This window comes from Myotis yumanensis, unplaced genomic scaffold (assembly GCF_028538775.1).
Source record: "Myotis yumanensis isolate MYYU_CA2020_CCGP unplaced genomic scaffold, mMyoYum1.0.hap1 SCAF_2, whole genome shotgun sequence".
Lineage (NCBI taxonomy): Eukaryota > Metazoa > Chordata > Mammalia > Chiroptera > Vespertilionidae > Myotis > Myotis yumanensis.
In genome coordinates, this window is record NW_027223753.1 from 37117068 (window position 1) to 37135364 (window position 18297).

The following is an 18297-nucleotide window of genomic DNA, read 5'->3' on the forward strand; positions in this document are numbered from 1 at the left end:
CTCTTCATACCTCCACAGGGCTGCCTGGGGGACAGCACACAGAAGGGTGACCACAGCGGGGACAAAACAGGACCAGGAGCTACCCGGGGCATAGATGCTGACTGAATATAAGAACTTTCATACTGACTTCCGAGTGGGAGAGCCCCATCACGCAGGTGAGCCAAGACCTAATGACCACCTGGCCAGAATTTGAGAGCAGAATCTTGCCAGGACTGGACGGCTGACCTCTACAGTCCCTTTTTTCCCTAGAATATGAAGTGACACCAGCTAACAGAGATGCCTGCATTTACTTAAGAGCCACACTAATCAATGCAGTGTTTTGGCTCAGGATTATTGGCTCATGGTATCATGGAATAGGCTCAGCTGCATTGCATACCATTGGCCTTGACACCTTTGGTTTTCTGGGTTGATGTGCCCACTCCTCATGAGCTAGAGAGCCCTTAGAAGCTGTGTGCTCCTGCATAGTTTGCAAAGCATCGGGTGTAAGATTCTATATTGTGGGAAGGTGTCAGGAAACAGTAAAAGACCTCTAATATGGATTCTTATTTGTGGGGGGAGTGGCTGCTACCTGACTCTACCTCAGTGCATGAGTACAGCACAAACGGGCTTTATTGGGGCCTGGGAAGCTGTGACAGCCCAGCGTGCAGACTGTGAGGGCTTGGACAGCTGCCAGGAGACAAGGGATGCGGGGCCAGCCTCAGTGGGCTCTGCTGCTTGGTTGTCCCTTCTCAGTTCTTAGAGGCAAGTGTGCAGGAAGAGGGCTCAGCACTTCACAAACTGGTGGGTGACCTCGTAAATTCCCACAGACTCCTGGGCCTTTTCGTCATAGTCAGTCCAGTCCTGTGGGGGAAAATGGCAGTGTTAGCCTCACGAGGCAGCCTAGGACAGTGTGGAGTGGGAAACTGCGATTTACAAGGCCCAGTTCAGGCTCTGACCCAGCCGTCCATGAACATGTATCACCTAGAACAGAACCAGGCTGTTCAGGCCTGAATTCCAGCTCTTCTAGCTTTGTGATTTTGGCAAGTCACTTAACCATTCTGATCCTCAGAGCTATTCTCTATTTTTTTAAAAAAGGGACAATACACTTCACGTTGAAAGAATCAAATGAGGTAACACATGTAAAAGTACTTAGGATAGTGCTGGATATACGTAAAAGCTCAATAAATTCTAGTTACTGTTGTTGTTATGTGCTGTACAAATTAGTTTTGTCCTTCCTTTGAGGCCTGAACACAAGGTTTCCTTATCTGCAAGGCATTACTATGTCCAGTGATACAGTCAAGCTCATTGTGGTAGTTATGTTCTACAAAGTCACCACAATGCTGACTCAGTGAATAATGAACCAATGCTCCCAGGAAAAACACAGGGTTAAACTCATGGGAGTTTACATCTGATCACAACACTGTTTTCAACCAATCAATACATAACCTTGTTTCATGTATGATTCTGTTTAAAAACACCTTTTTAATATACTATTGTTGATTCATTAAAATTGACCTCACAGCCAACAGCTTTATAACTCATGCCTGAACAAAGCTTATCTATTATATACTTTCTCTAGCAGGCACATCCCAGCCCTCATGTAAGTGGAACACTTGGTGGAACTTCAGCGTTACCCTTGGGGCCATCTTATACACTAAAATCACCAACAAAATGCACAAAGATGTGCAGTCAGCTTTCCATTGATGAGTCTTGTTCACCATAAAAGATAATTTCCACCACGTGCCCTACAGCACCCTGCACGGCCCCCAAGTCCCGTACCTTCTCCTGCAGATTAATGTCACTGAAGATGGTCCTCGATTCTACACCCTCAGCAGCAAACCCAGCCTGCAAGGGACAGGAAGGCAGTGAGTCTGAGGGGAAGGAGGCACTGGTCTGGCATGTGAGCCTGACCAGCGAACTGGCTTTTCTCACAACACAGTTGGGAAGGGAGCACAGAGATGTAGTGTTGGCAGCTGTTCTGCAATAACTACTGAGCTTCCAGGGCCTGGCAGCTGCCTGGGACTAGAGTGGTTCCTACAATTACAGCCCTAGATCAGAAGGCAGGAGCTGCAGGGTAAACCCTTCCACTACCAGACTGTCTGAAAGACAATCGAAGCTATAAAGGCTCAGATCACCCAAATGGTTCCAAGTACACTTAGCTGCAGCCTTTTGCTAACCATCCGCCAGCTGGGCATGTCGCTTCCCTCTCTGGACCTTAGTTTTTGTATTTATGAAACGGGGATGGTAATACTCTCTCTTCTGCCTATCTCACAGACTTGTGAGGTGAAAATGCCGCTCCAATAAAGTGGAATGAGCACTGACTCTGGAGTCAGAGAGACCTGCATTCAAATTATAGCTCCCCTGCTTTCTAACTGTGTCACCCTGGGAAAGTTGCAAAACTTTGAAATTGTTTCCTTGTCTGAAAAACAGTACGGATAACTGCACAGGGTGACTGGGAGGGTTAAATAAGATAAACATGTAAAACTGACCAGCATGGTGCCCAACATATAGTAGCACTTAATAAGTAATAATTCTTACAAAGGAGAATTCCTAGTTCATGGTCTCCGTAGGAAGCCAAGTTCTGCTATTACCTCCTATATGCCCTCCCCAAAGATACAGGTTTCCCAGGAAGACACACACCTGGGGCTGGAAATCAACTGGTTCAAGGCCCCGGCACTCAAACTCTACTATCGTCTTGAACTTCTCATTGTCTTCAACCTAGAAAGGAAATACATTGAGGAGGTAGGCCCAAATGGGCCCTCAGGATAATCCCATTGCCCCTACCCTTCCTGCCAAGCAGGTCCTTACTGCCCCTGTGAGCCCAGAATGGGACTGGGGATCAAATCACCCCCTTCTGGTAGAAGCTTGCCTTAGCCACCTGCTCCCTACAAGACCCTGGACATGGATGATACAGTACAAAGAGTGTGGACTCTGGGGTCAGCCTGCCTAGATGGGAGGCAGAGCTCTGTCTTATTCCCTTCTGGGACTGAGACTATCAAATAGAGGTGAGGAACCACTATAGATTTATTGTGAGAACTTGAAATATGTGTAAAGTACCCAGCAGAGTATCCAACACTATACTCAGTAACTAGTAGGTAAAATTACCAACATCACAAATATGAACAAGAATGTTAAGCTACAAAGTCTCCAGATCGTCTAAACGGCCCCAGCACACATCTACTGTGGCCTTTTGCTAACCACCTGCCATGCTGTGAAGGCAGGGGGCCGACTTAAAGCCTTTGAAATGAGATTTGCTTGTAGGGAGGCACCTATGAGCAAGGTGGTGTAGCCAGGAAACTCATGCCTACCTGACCCATAGGCCTAGAGACCCCAAGCACCATGCCTACACGTTTGCTCTCATTCTGTCACTCACTCTAAAAGCATTTCCTGCACACCAACCATGTGTGCGGGCCCTAGTTTGTTTTTTGTTTGCTAATCTATCTCTTCCACTAGATTATGATTTACTTAAGGTGGTATAGCCAGGCAATTCTTAAGGGCAAGTCCTCATCCGATTTCTCTTTAACTTCAGGAAAAAGCTGAAGTTTGGCATGAATCTGACATTTTTCAAAAATACCAAATAAGGAATGGATAAACACAAGTTAAATGCCCTTCTTTAAACACACAGACCCAAAGCACACACACCCTCCCTCCCCTTTGAACTAATTTGTTATACAGTGATGAATAACTACCTAATAAGATGGACAACACCAAGGATGGAAGGGACCATTCAAAGGACTCTCCCCACATGGTCTCAGAGAAGGCTCCCTAGACCTGCTAGGATGTAGGTAAGGCAAATGCTCCCAGTGATGGAAACTGAATGGCCAGCTTGGTCAGAAGTCCCCTGAGCTCCCACAGCCCAGCACTTGCTAGTGTAACTCTAGAACCCAGGCCTCCTAGCTTGGATTTAACCCCACCATGCCTGCCACTACAGCAGGCAACTTACATTGTAAGATTTGATGGTGCTGCTCAGAATCTCTGGAACATAAAACAGAGGACAAAGTTGACTTGAGTCCATACGTTGGCCCTACCCCAAGCCCCCAGATGTGGATCTGGGAAAGAGTCTGCGGCAGAAGCTTGGGCACCGCAGGTAACATGAGCCTGCTTCTGGTCTGGTATCAGGAAGCGAGGGGCTGGCCTCGCAGAGCTCAGCATTCATGGCCTGACCTACCAATGGAGTTTTCCCTCGAGCACAGCTTGCACTTCTGGACCATGGAGGCGCTGCCACGGCCTCCCTTCAGTGCCACACTGTCCTAGCAAGGAGTAAACACAACCTCTAGTCACAAATCTGTCAGACGCAGGGTCCTGAAGAGACCCAGTCCCACCACTTATTATCCAACTGAAGAGACCAAGACTCAGAGAGGGTGAGCGACTTGCTAGGACAAGAATCCTGGGGAGGCTTCTTAGGACCAAGGAAAGGACTTCCCCTTGATTTTGATCTCTGCCTCACATCCCAAAGAAGGCTGTTACTTGCACTGTTGATCCCACTAATGCCTGCCCCCCCAAACCACAAAAAGCAAGGTTCAAAGACCAGAGAGATTCGGGTCACAGATTCCCCAAATTCCTGCCTAGAGATGTCTGTGTATGTGTGTGTGTGGGGGGGGGGGGGGGGGGGGGGGGGAGCAGTTACCATCAGCCGAATGTATTGCCACTTCTCTGAAATCTCACCACAGTTGCCACATTTCATCTTGGGAGAGAAAGGAGCATTAGTAGTTAGTTCAGTTAGGCAGACAGTGAGGGAAGGGTAAGAAGGCAGGCTCCTACCCTACCTTCCTGCCAGCAATCTCCCCTCATCCTTACAACCAGCCCCACCAGGGACATAGCCAGACTCACCTCTGGGCAAAGAACAGGCCAAGGTGCTTCTCCTGCTGGCAGCCGCCCCCCCCCCCTCCCCCCAGCCTTTACTTCTTAAAGTTAGCTGGGGACTCAAGGCTCGTGTGGTACAGAAATGGTCTCAACCGGCCCCCTCCCATCCACGCTGCTAGGTTAGGAGGTGTTCCCACAGGCCCTGTCGTCCCTGGTGTAAGTGTTTGCCCTCTGTTGTTACTGGTTTTCTGTCTCCTTCCCTAGTCTCTGTGCTTTTTGAAACCAAAGAACATCAATTCCCCAAATAAGCCCTGGCACTCCGTCTTCAAAATATGTGGGATTAAAGGTGGCCAGAGGCTCCTGAAGCAGAAGCAGCTTTTGCCAAATCCCGAAGGATGCTGAGATTCAGGCTACAAGGAAAAGAGCAGAAGCTCTGGGATCCGGGAGAGTGAAAGGGCTTAGACTACTCGGCTGAGAGGGGTCCTCTCCAGACCATGCCACTGGCAGTACCAGCTTTTCCAGAATGGGGTTGGGAAGCAGGGGTGGAGCCATGCACGGAATTGAACGACTTCACAATAAAGCCAATCAACGAATAAAACAGGTGAAATTATCCTCCTTACTAAAGAATCACAGTATCCCTTCAAGCAGCCTTTCCTTTAGCATTTGTTTACATACCCTGAAATATTTAACGGAGAAAAAATTACAAAGGAATTACAAGACACTATCCATTAAGGATTAGCCAATAAGTTTTAAAAAGCAAATATAAAATTCTACCCAGAAAGAAACATTTGGTGGTTAAGCACAGATCAGGTGGGGGAACCTTTTTCCGGGCCCGGCCTCTGGCGCCCCCTCCCGGAACCTCGAAGTGCCCACAGCCTCTCGGGGCTCCTCCCCCGCCCCGTCGGGGCCCCGCCCCTGCAGCCGCACCTTCAGGTACCACCGGAAGTCCTCCCCCACAGGCCGGAGGTTAGTGACGTTCTCCAGCGTGGCTTTGAGCTGCAGCGCGATTTTCTGAGAGGAAAGGGAGGGCCAGAGCGACTGCATTTCGCGCCTGCGCAGCCCCACGCCTGGCCCCGGCCCGCCCGCCCCGGCACGAGCGCGGCCTCTCCGCTCCTTTCCAGCGCAGGCCCGCTCCCCTCATCCTCTCCCGGCGCGAGCGCCCGCATCCCAGATCCACGCCGCCGCCGCGCCCCTGCCCCGGCAGCGTCCCGCTCCCGCCTCACCCCCATAGCGGCCGGCTGGGCCCGGCGCTGGCTGCGGTCGCTGCTTTCCGGCCCGTCGCAAACGGTGGGTGCCGCGTGCGCACTCTCCCGGCGGGCCTGGGCTCGCGTGGGCGTGGCGCGGGGGGCGGGTCTCCGTGCGCCGCTCCTTCCGGCGCAGCGGGGTTTTCGCTGCTTGTTAGTGCTCTAGGCCAGTGGTTCTCAACCTTGGCTGCACATTAGAATCCCCTGGGAATCTTTTTAAAATCCTGATTTCTGGGCCCCATCCTCCGGAAATTCTGTTTCTTTGTGATGGGGTGGGGCCACAACATTAGTAACAAAGAAACAGAATTTCCGGAGGATGGGGTCCAGAAATCAGGATTTTAAAAAGATTCCCAGGTGATTCTAATGTGCAGCCAAGGCTGAGAACCACTGCTCTAGGCGAAGAAAACGGAGGCAACCCGAGGTCGCAAGTGGCCTGCCTGCAGCTATCAGTAGCTCCGGTGTTCGCTGAGCGCGGTCCGTGCCCGCAGGCAGGCTGTGGGCGGGAGGGGGGGCGGGGGGTGCCGCAGCAGCCTTCCTGGCCTCGGCGCTCCTGGCTCTTCACCCCTCCGCCTGCCCTCACCCGCCTCCCGCCTGCTTCCCGCCTGCCCTGAGGCTCCTTACATTCCGTCGGCTCCCCCTCCTCGGGCCGGCTTCGCAGATTCGGGGCCTTTGTCTTCTCCAACGGTTCCTTCCTCTTTCCTCATCGAGAACCGCTTTCAGAGGGTGGTCCCCAAGCCTGGCTCTCCCCTGGCTCCCCTCGTCCATCCTTTATACATTTACGGCAGCTCGTTTTACTTGCCCTCTTGTCCAAGGCATATCTGAGCCCATACAGGTGCTGTAAACATGACCAAGAACAGCCCATTCGAAACGCGTATAGCCTCTGAGCGCCTCACGGTCATTACGTTAATAAAGTTTGGGGTGACTGTTTTTGATACGTACTTTACCACCAAGTTGTCTCACTGCCCAAGCACCCGCCTGTCGAGCCAGGAACCTGGACGTCTCAGGCCCCAGATCCACCTGTTGCCTTGACCAAGGCAGAGTCGGGTGTGCGTTCGCTGGGCGTGGTGGGAGCGCCGCTGTCAGACCTGGTGTCTGGAGGGTGGGAGCTTTGCCCAACCACTTCCCCTCGGCCACATGACTTACGAAGGCCTGGTTCCTTTCAGTCCCACCATCTATTCAACCAGCAGTTCCTACAGATTCACCAAATTCCCACACTAGCTGTACCCACTAGGTCTTGTAAAGTCCGGGGTGCAAGCCGCTGTCACAAAGAACCAAGAGACGCTTTCTATGCAAACGCAAGGGGTTTATTTAGCTTCCAACATGTTGGGGCCCACAACAACTCACTCTGAACGCGGCAGAGCAGCGGCCGTGAGCCCCGACTAAGGGTTCAGGCATAGGTTATATACTTTTTCTAGCTAACGGGGGGAGCAAACGGGGGAAGCAAAGGGGTCACTCTTCTGGGAATCTTGGCGCCGTTGTGAATTAATGCCTGTCCACTTTCTTATCAGGTTGCTTGCTTTTCAGTTTACTCCCGGGCTGCAGCCATCTCCGTAACCTCCCTGGCTGCAGCTGTGTCCCATAAAAGTTGATTGTTCCATCTCCCCCTCCTAACCTTCCTGATTGCTCTGGTGCTTGTTAAATGTAACACTCTGGTAACGCTTTGATGCCGTTTGTTCCTTGACCTCTCTGACCTGATTATATTGGCGCCTCTCAGTCTCAGCTTTTTTTTTTTTTAATCTTCACCTGAGGATATTTTTTCCATTGATTTCTAGAGTGGAGGGGAGGGAGGGGAAGAGAGAAACATCCGCATGAGACACATAGATTGCCTCCCACATGCACCCCTACCAGGGCTGGGGAACCTGCAACCGAGGTAGGAAGTACACGCCCTTGACCGGGAATTGAACCCACAACCCGTCAGTCCGCAGGCGCACACCACCAGCTAGGGCAGGTCTCAGTTCTTAATAGCTGTCGATAGTCTGATTTTAAAATGTCTTGGAGCCCTGGCTGGTGTGTGGCTTGGTTGCGTGTTGTCCCGTGCACTGATTCGGTTCCTGGTCAGGGTATACACCCAGGTTGCAGGTTTGATCCTGTTGGGATAGGTACGGGAGGCAACCGATCGATGTTTCTCTTCCTCACGTAAAGTCAATAAAAAATGTTTTTAAATGTATAGGAAAACTTTACTGATACTAGGTATTTTATCCCTTATATTAGTCTCTTCCATAATGAAATAGCTGTAAATATTTATCTATAAAAGATGATTTTTAAAAACCCAACCGCAGTTATCTCAGTAAACCCAACCACAATACCATTTTACACCTTAAAAAGACTATTTCATTAATATTCAGCGTTCAAATTTCCGTAATGTCAATTTAAAATTTTTTGAATCATGATCCAGATGGGATCCAAACATTGCATTATGAGTCTCTTAACTCTCCTTTAACCTATAGCTTCATGCTCCATCTTTATCTTATGTTTTATTGAAGCAACCAGATCCCTTTCCCTGGACTTTTCTCTGAATATTGCTGATTGGACTCCCACTGTATTTTTTAACATGTTTCTCTATTTTCATTTTTATTTAGTTATGCATTCATTGGTTGATTCTTATATGCCCTGAGTGGGGATTGAACCTGCAACCTTGGTATATTGGGACAATACTCTAACCAACTGAGCTATAAGGCCAGGGTTATATTTTCTTATTTCCTATGAATTGGTAGTTTTATCTACAGAGTCGATTCAGTTAGATTTTGGGGCAATACCTTACACAGGGTGTTAGTGTTTTAAAAATTGGGCTCTGGCTGGGTGGCTTAGTCAGTTTGGAGCGTCATCCCGTACACCAAAAGGTTGTGGGTTCCATGCCTGGTCGGGGCACACATCTAGGTTGTGGTTTTGATCCCGTCGGGACACGTATAGGAGGTGGCTGATTGACGTTTCTCTCTTGCATCAATGTTTCTGTCTCTCTCTAAAAATCAATAAAAACATATCCTCAGGCGAGGATTTTAAAAAAAGTAATTGAAAAGAGTTCACACGTTTAGAAGTCCCTATAAAATAACAATTGCATTTTGTTATATATTTATTGAAGACAATCATTTACAGTTTATAAAAAAAATATTGGCCTTCTATACACAAAAATTTCCTGATAATGGTAATGAAAACCAGCTACTCCCACCCCCCTAGTGTCCACACCAATATTCAATCTAGATTGGTTTAATCTTGAAGTGTAATCCAATAAGACTGAAGACCAAACACTTCAGGTCCTGGACAAGATAATAAAATACTCGTAAGCCTTCTGGGTCCCTAAAATGCAAAAGGAAAAAAATGTTTAAAAAGCAGAGACAACTGGCAAGATAATACCACTTAACGCAAATTATGTACCAAGGCTTTACTCATAAAGGTATTTACAGAATTAAAACTTTGAAATCAGAGTTCAAAAATCGAGGAAAAGGCTATATGCTACATATTAAAATGGAATATGAGGGCATTTAAAATGTTAAGGTTTTAAAAATTGGGGAAATGTTTATATTAAGTGAAAAAAATCATTCAAATAACATTACTGGTCTAAATATTTTTTGGTGCCTTTAAAAACTATATTTTTTAATGCTCAGAAAAAAGATAAGAAATACTTTAAGCCAGTGGTCGCCAACTGGTGGTCCTCAGATCACTGGTGGTACGTGAGGTCCGAAAGGTTGGGGACCGCTGCTTTAAGCCCAGCTGGCATGGCTCAGTGGTTGAGCATCGACCTATGAACCAGAAGGTCACAGGTTCAATTCCCAGTCAGGGCACATGCCCAGGTTGCAGGCTCCATGCCCAGTGTGCGACTTGTAGGAGGCAGCCAAACACTGATTCTCTCTCATCATTGATGTTTCTATCTCTCTCTCCCTCTTCCTTCCTCTCTGAAATCCATAAAAATATATTAAAAAAATACTTTACAGTATTAATGGTTGTCTAATTGACAGGTTTATGGGTGATTTTCCCCTTACATTTTTATGTATAAGTTTCAGAATTAGAAAAACTTTTCTTAAGAAGTAGTACTAGTCAGGATCAAGAGGCTGAAGGTTACTACCGCATAACTGGCTAAGAATAGAGACTGTCCAAAGGAAGACAATTATGCCCATCTTGTACTAAAAGTGAGCCACGTCTAATCCCAAATGCCCAAAACACAGGAGCCAAAGAGATTTTCAAATTCTAAGGACTCTGCAGCATACTTTATAATTTGCCCTCCTGACATAAATTTTAAATTTATATTCCAAATAATTTCAAGTTTCACCCAAATCAGACTTTAAGATGTGCTAGTCTGAATGACTAACATCAAGGAAGGTAGTTAGACTTAACGACTCTACAGTTTATCTTAAGCACATGTATTGGCATATTTCATTTTTCTGTTCTGGACATTCTTACCCACACTAGCTGCTCCAATGGCATTACTGTGTGTGTCACTGAGAAGCTCTTATTAGTAACTAGAGGCCCGATGCACAAAATTCGTGCAAAGGACTCAGCCCTTGCAGCCACGGCTTCGTCCAAAGGTCATTTGGCTGCCCAGTCTAATTAGCATATTACACTTTTATGCTAATTAGACCACACGGCCAAACGACCTTCCAGATGAAGCCGTCATGGTGGGGGTGATCAGGCAGGCAGAGGGGTTGGGGCGATCAGGCAGGCAGGCAGAGGGGTTAGGGGCAATCAGGCAAGCAAGCAGAGTGGTTAGGAGCCAGCGGTCCCGGATTGTGAGAGGGTGCAGGCCGGGCTGAGGGGAACCCCCCCCCCCCCCCCCATGCACAAATTTTGTGCACTGAGCCTCTAGTTATAGATAACTGGACAAAAGGTCAAAAGTAATAGGAGCAAGTCTTGAAAATAATTTAGAGCCTCTCTCCATCTGTACCGGATCTTACCATATGGTCCCAATTTGTTTAAGGGTTTCATATCAATCTGCTGCAAAACATACACATCTGGACATACAGATCATGTACACTTACTTGGATTGATTGACATCAATGAGGGAACCAATTTTTGATGTTGTGAAAGAAATGTGTTCATCTCCAATGACGATTTCTAGCTCCTGGAAACATTTAAAAATGTTTAAAATCAAGCCAAATTGGATGGTTCATTAAGCACACAGGAGGTTCATCTGCCAAATCACACAAACTCTATCTACTACACATAAACAAGACCAATTCCCTCTGAGCACTAAATTGTGCTAGGTACTAGAAGCAAAGAGATAAATACTCGCTTGAGTAGCTCATATTTTTAGAGGAAGTTGTGTCGGTGATTTGGAAGAAATTACATAATTGTTTTGTATATGTGTTTTTGTTGTTAACAGTGTAGAGTAACATGTATGTTTTATAAATACCAGGAATCTTAACTTTTCTGGGCAACATGGGACAATTTTGGACAATGATAAATGCTATGAAGACGATCAAACATGTTTTTTTAAATGACGGGGAGAGGTGTTTTCTTTCTTTCTTTATTTGGATTCTGTCCTTTAATAATTTTCAGAGGAAAGCCATGAAGTGGCGTCTGGCTCAGTAGAGACATTGATCAAAGATTTGTAAAAATGGCAGGTTTGCAGACCTTGGGTAATGTACATCAAATTCAGCAAGCCAAGGAGTGAATTTTTCATGATGAAGTTCTTACTACTCACTGGTTCTGGGCCAGTTTTCCATAGCCTCCTAATGGGGAGAGGTGTTTTAGATGTGATGGACAGACAAGATATCACTGAAAAAGTGACATATGAAGGCTTCAATAATAAAGTTTTAGAAAAAATATTTCAGGAAGCATGTAGCAAATACAAAGGTCCTAAACTAAGAACAACAGGTATGTCTAAAGGACAGAAATAAGACCAATGAGGTCTGAACACAGCCAGAGATTGTAAGATAAGGTGGGAGTTTGGATTTTATTTTAAATGCAGTGGAAAGCTACTAGAGCAAGCATGTCAAACTCAAAGGCTAACATGGGCCAAATAAACAAGGTTTAAGTTTATGTGGGCTGCAAAAAGACAAAAGCTTCAATTTTCATAGAAACATAGGTTTATTTCAACAGAGACATGCTGAATACAAAAGGCTAAAATAAATGAGTGATCGTTAACATAAAATAATAGAACATTTTAATAAAAATTAATATTTTTTCTTGGACATTAACTTATTAGATACTGAATAACTGCACAAATTAATAAGCGTAATGCAAATAAACCTATTTTTCTTGTTCTCCAAAAGTGAAATATTTCTGTTGTGCACACCAAACAAGTCAGTCCAAGACTAATGATGTGGCAATCGGCTGCTAAAATATTCACTGCTAGTATTAGTGGAGAGAAATGGTGTGCCTGCACTTAAGGGAAATGAATGCAACATGATTATAGTAATCAGTCATTAGCGAATGTTGTAGTTCGTTATTAAAAATTATGGATAACAGGATATTGTAAAAATTAAGTTACGAAATTTTTATTAAAACGTTTCTTACATACCGTTATATTGACTGGGCCACAAAAATATTCGTTGTGGACCGAGAGTTTGACATGCTTGTACCAGAGAGTTTAAAATTAGTGTAATACAGTAAGCCCTTACTTAAATTGTTGATTGGTTCTGTGACTTTAAGCAGAGCAATAGAGTATAACAACCAACTTTATCATAGGCTAACTGATAGAAATAACAGTTAAATTCATATGGCATCTCATCACATTATAAGGAAGCCACATTAAATAGAATGATGTTATTTGAGGACCTGCTGTACATAAACAAATTTACATTTTACAAGATTACTCTGGCTTCAGGTTAGAAATGGGCTGCCCAGGATAAGAGAAACAAAAAAATCAATTAGAAGTCTGGATTAGGAAAGATGTAGATGAGGTTAGCTGCTTGCATGATTTTCCTTCCATTAGACTGTCGGACTATTGAAATAACTATGTTCTATTTATCTATCTTCACACTGCTTTGTCTATAGTAGTAAGTAAGGTGGGCAGCAAAACCCTGAGAAGAGGGAGAGGGAAGGTCACAAGAAGAAACTCAGGGCTGGATTCCTGGTGGTCAGCAGCACTTCTTGCTCTCTCTCTTCCTCCCTGTGGGTTCACTGCTTCCTTAGATCAAGGTGCTCGTAATCTGCCCGTGTAGGGCTCCATATGCACGCGTGCTCGCACACAAGTGGAGGATTCAATGTCCTATGGAGAGTAGTCAACTTATCTTATTTGTAAGATTTCTGCACTGGGAATAGCTGCTAGAACACTCACCTGACGGCCCACTCGGTCCGGGGGAGGCCACAAAGCATCATCCTCTTTGGTAATTTCACTGTCATCAATTATTCTCTTCAGTTCCTCCATCACACTCTTATGTACATAAGCCTGAAAGCAAGTTAAAAAACAGAATTTAAGTTGTATTCCTAAGCAGCATTCTGCCTCAGATAGTGATTAAAGATAAAAAAAAAGACTGCTCCTGAAAAGTCATTTCTGCAAATGGGAAGACATTCAGGCTTGACCTCAGCATGCTGAAGAGGGCAGGGTCAGAAGTGCCCAATGATTACACCTCCGTACCCCATATGGTTGTTTCTACTTCTTGGCACATCCTATTCATATGGACCTCTCCTTACCTACACATCTAACTCACACCTAGACCCAAAATAGATCTTTGTGTAACCCTGGTTATTCTTTTTTTTTTTTTTTTTTTTTTTTTTAATATATTTTATTGGTTTTCCACAGAGAGGAAGGGAGAGAGACAGAGAGCCAGAAACATCGATGAGAGAGAAACATCGATCAGCTGCCTCCTGCACATCTCCTACTGGGGATGTGCCCGCAACCCAGGTACATGCCCTTGACCGGAATCGAACCTGGGACCTTTCAGTCCACAGGCCGACGCTCTATCCACTGAGCCAAACCGGTTCAGCATCCCTGGTTATTCTTAACTAGATGACATGCTTCTGAAAAGCAGAGGCATGTCTTTTAAATACACTCTACATATCCTATTGAATAATGGACAAAGATGCAAATTGACCGTACCTTCACTATGCCCACTGCTGGCTAATCAGAGCGATATGCAAATTAACAAAGATGGTGGCTAATTTGCATATACCAGCTGGGAGCGAAGACTGAAGACACTGTAGAAGGAAGCCAAGCAACGGAGCCGAGGAGCAGAGAAGGGCGGGAGAGAAGTGGAAGAGAAGGGCGGGGTAGGAGCGGCAGAGACTGGCGACGGGCGGGGTAGGAAAGGCAGAGATGTGAGCGAAGCCCTATTCTTGCAGGAATCTTCCTGCAAACGGGCCTCTACTTAGTTTATATTAAAAAAAAAAAAAAAAGAAGCTCTGCCAGCGTGGCTCCATGATTGACCTATGAACCAGGAGGTCCCAGTTCGATTCTTGGTCAGGGCACATGCCTAGGTTGTGGGCTTGGTCCCCAGTGTGGGGCATGCAGGGGCAGCCAAACACTGATTCTCTCTCATCATTGATGTTTTTTTCTCTCTCTCTCCCTTCCTCTCTGAAATCAATAAAAATATCTATTTTTTTAAAAAAGGATGCTGACATGTGTAGGTAAGCATAAAACTGATTGCTAATCCTATATAATAAAAGGCCAGCAACCATAAGCATAACAACCAGAACGACCGCTCAACCAGTCGCCATGAGGTGCATTGACCACCTCTCGGTGAACGGCGGTGGGGCGGGACTGGCGAGTGGGTTGAACAGCCGACCTCTTGGTCCCTCCCCACAGCCCGCAGGCTCCGGGGAACCAGAGCCATACTGTGATCAAGGAACTACGGGGAACCAGGGGGTGACGGTGGAGTGGGACTGGGGACTGGTGAGCAGGCAGAAGATGGCCCTGATTGCAGGCTAGGCCTAGGGACCCTACCTGCACACGATTTTGTGTGCTGGGCCTCTAGTTAAATATAACAGCATGAAAATATACTGATTGTTAAGATAGTTTCAAATGTTAACAAAGTGGCTAAAAAGGAAGCATAGCTTTGATGAAGACTTAATGGTGTGGTAGAAATCACACCAAAATGGAGCACATGACAGAGGGAGGAATAGGTTTGAATTCCTGTTCTATCCCTTACTGGCAGGGGTGACTTTGAACAAGTTCCATAAATCATATCTGGGCTTTCACAGTCTTATCTGTAAAGGGTATCTAATATCATCCATTACCTGGGCTTATAATCAGGATAAAATAAGATCATGTATGTAAAATATCTAGTGTCATGCCTCGCATCTAACAAGCATTCAATAAGGTTAACCATTTCTCCATGCTCCCTTTCCCATTCAAATGCAAATTAGAGCTCCACTGAGTGCTGTGTACCAGGGAATATACCAAATACTTTGAATGGGGATTAGCTCTTATTTGTTTTTATTGCAGATGAAGAAACTGAATTTATCAAGTTCAGCTGGGAAATTTGCCCAAGGCCAAATAGTTAGTAAGCAGCACATTCAGGGTTCAAGCCAAGATCTGCAAGACTTCACGTGATAGCCAATAACTGATTCAGTGTTGTGAAAGAAAATATACACTAAAAGATTTGAGAAAAACATTAGAAGCTGTCTACAGACATGATTATACTTTCCTCTTCTTTATCTTTCATTACTACTCCCAGAAAGAACAAAAAAAGACAAAAGGCTAAACTGTAGTGAATGAGAAAGTCTCTCAGAAGGCTCATTACCTCTTTTCTGATCATGACATCATTCTTGTAATTGCTGTTGTTGGCATATCTCAATTTCCCTGTGAGGGGGAAAAAATCAATATATAATAAAAACATATGACTAAATCATCATTAGCCTAGTAAGACTATCAGTTGTTGCTTAAAACGTATTCTAACTTTTTAAATATTTACACCTTTGGTGTTTCAACAATACATTTTTTCAGTTCTTCACTTTAGGCTATTAAATAGCCTCACAGCCAAAACTATAGCTGATGCTGAATTACAGATCTTGCAAAAGGTAGCTCAGGTAGGACAAAAGAACTCAGGTAGAATCATATTTCTGCAGGTTAATGTCCTAAGCCAGCTGTGGGCAAACTACGGCCCACGGGCCGGATGTGGCCCGTTTGAAATGAATAAAACTAAAAAAAAAAAAAAAGACCGTACCCTTTTATGTAATGATGTTTACTTTGAATTTATATTAGTTCACACAAACACTCCATCCATGCTTTTGTTCCGGCCCTCCGGTCCAGTTTAAGAACCCATTGTGGCCCTCGAGTCAAAAAGTTTGCCCACCCCTGTCCTAAGCTAAAAACAGGGATAGTAATTGGTAACTTACCTGCACACAAGGCCTGCTGAGGCTCAAATGAGTTATGAAAGCCTTTGAAAAATATAATTTACATACATTATCATGTGACTGTGTAATATTCTGATATATTCCTGTGACAGAAAAGTTGTGGTTTTAGCCCTGGCCAGTATGGCTCGGTTGGTTGAAATGTTGTCCCGTGAATTGAAGGGTTTTGTGTTTGATCCCTAGTCAGGGTGGGTACAAGGCAACCAATAGATTTTCTCTCTCACATCAATGTTTCTCTCTCTAAAAACCAATGAACATATCCTTGGGTGAAGATTAAAAAAAAAAGTTGTGGTTTTATTACTTAACACATTTAGTATACAAGTCTCTCTGTGTATATACGCATTCAACAGGCTAATCTGGGTATATGGTGGGTACGAAGAAGATAAAAGAGGCAAATTAAATGATGCCTCACTGTACTCTCCACCTAAGACTCTTTCCTTTCAGTTCATTCTCCACACAGTGGACAAAGTGATGTATAACAGCAAGATCTGATTAGTTTACTCTAATACGGACAATGACGTCCCCCTGCCTCCTTGGCCATGGTAAAATCCAAATTCAACATGGCACACTGCTAAACTGAGCCTCTGCCTGCCTCTCCAGGCTCCCTCCTGCAAGAGCTCTCTCTCCATCAGACTACTTGGTTTCTGTCTGAAACGTCCCATGCACTTTGTGGTTTTCAGCCTCTTTGCCATTAAGGCTGCCCAAAATGCATTCTTAACTCGTCTGCCTACACAACTCCTGGTCACTGAAAACTCGCATCTCCCTTCCCTCGTGTTTTGCCGGAAACCTCTGAACCCTCAGCTAGATTAGGTGCCTTCTTTCTGTTCCCGAGTCCCTCTGCTCCTTTCTCCCACCGCCCCTAATACACTGTCTCGTCACTGTTTACAAACCTATTTCCTTCACAAATGCAGCTTGTCAGATTCACCTCTGTGCCCGCATTTAGTAGATTTCTATCATCTTTGACTCCTTTTCCTCACCACCCGCCCGCTCCCTAAATCCTATAACTGACAGTCATATTGGTTCTGCCTTGAACAGTACCCTAAGTCCTTCTCTCCACTTTCACCCTAGTCCCTACCAGCCCCCCTTCTGTCTGGACAATTGTTAACTGTCTCCCAATAGGAGGCCCTGTTTCCACTTTTGCTCATTCTGTACCCGATCACTAGAATACTTTTTCAAGAACAGATCACACCTCTTCTCTGCTTAAAACTTTCCCACTGCTTCCTGCTGTACTTAGAATAAAATCCAAACTCTTTACCTGGCCTATAAAGATCTACATGTCGTGGCCACGGCCTACCTACCCCATATTACCTCCAACTTTTCTCCCCAGCCACACGGGCCACCTGGAATAGGCCTCGCTCACCCCGCCGTCTGGCCCTGACACCTGTTGCTCCCTCGGACTAGATGCTCTTTTGGGGCGTCACAGGCTGGCTCCTTGTCAATCAAGGTTCAGTTCAAATATCCCCTTTTCAGCGAGCTCCCCAACGGAAGCCCTATTTAAAACCAGCCCGTCATTTTGTTTATTTCCGACCACTCATCACGGTCTGGAACCCCTTTTATGACTTCTCTCCCAGCCCTAGAATAAAAGCTCCCCGCGAGAGGAAGCTTGCCTATCGTCCGCGCCCGCATCCCAGGTAGTGAAACGGCGCCCGGTGCAGAGCGGCCGCGCACTCAGCGCCGGCGGAAGCATCCGGTGAAAATGTCACAACAGAAGACGCCCTGGACAGACAGAGCCCGTGGGGCGGACACAGGCGTGCTTCTCCCAGAGCCCTGCCTTCCTCCTCCAGCTCCCCGCACGTTCCCGGCCCCCGGCCGCCCCAGGCCTCGGCCCCGCGCCCGGGGCCGCTCTCACCATCCGGTCGGAACTCAAATTCCAGGAATTCGTGGCCGAACTTGCCCTTGTGACCCACGTAGTAACGCAGATAAAAGTCACTCTCCATGGCTCGCGAAAGGCCACTGAGCCCGAACTTGAACAGCGATCCGTAGCGCTGTCCGCGCCCGGCAGTGACGTTTAGCGGCGCGCGGAAGTGACGTAAGGCAACGCCGT

The 18297-nt window shown here is 46.0% G+C and overlaps 2 protein-coding genes across 3 annotated transcripts; both read right to left on the minus strand.

The window, feature by feature from the left end:
• Window positions 1-591: 591 nt before the first annotated feature.
• On the minus strand, window positions 592-6069 carry CZIB (CXXC motif containing zinc binding protein). Of its 2 annotated transcripts, XM_070405156.1 has the most exons (8): window positions 6006-6069; window positions 5710-5793; window positions 4607-4663; window positions 4148-4229; window positions 3923-3954; window positions 2620-2697; window positions 1759-1824; window positions 592-840 (listed from the first exon to the last, which is right to left on the minus strand). In XM_070405156.1, the coding sequence occupies exons 1-8, from the start codon at window positions 6009-6011 to the stop codon at window positions 763-765; spliced, it is 483 nt and encodes a 160-aa protein (XP_070261257.1). In that variant the 5' UTR covers window positions 6012-6069; the 3' UTR covers window positions 592-762. The 2 variants fall into 2 exon arrangements, with proteins under 2 accessions (XP_070261257.1, XP_070261258.1); XM_070405157.1 differs by lacking the exons at window positions 5710-5793; window positions 6006-6069 and adding an exon at window positions 5403-5660.
• A 2992-nt stretch (window positions 6070-9061) lies between these two features.
• On the minus strand, window positions 9062-18261 carry MAGOH (mago homolog, exon junction complex subunit). Its single transcript, XM_070405158.1, has 5 exons — window positions 18103-18261; window positions 15644-15702; window positions 13240-13350; window positions 10997-11079; window positions 9062-9320 (listed from the first exon to the last, which is right to left on the minus strand). Exons 1-5 carry the CDS (start codon window positions 18188-18190, stop codon window positions 9221-9223), a joined length of 441 nt encoding a protein of 146 aa, XP_070261259.1. The 5' UTR covers window positions 18191-18261; the 3' UTR covers window positions 9062-9220.
• Between the last annotated feature and the right edge of the window lie 36 nt (window positions 18262-18297).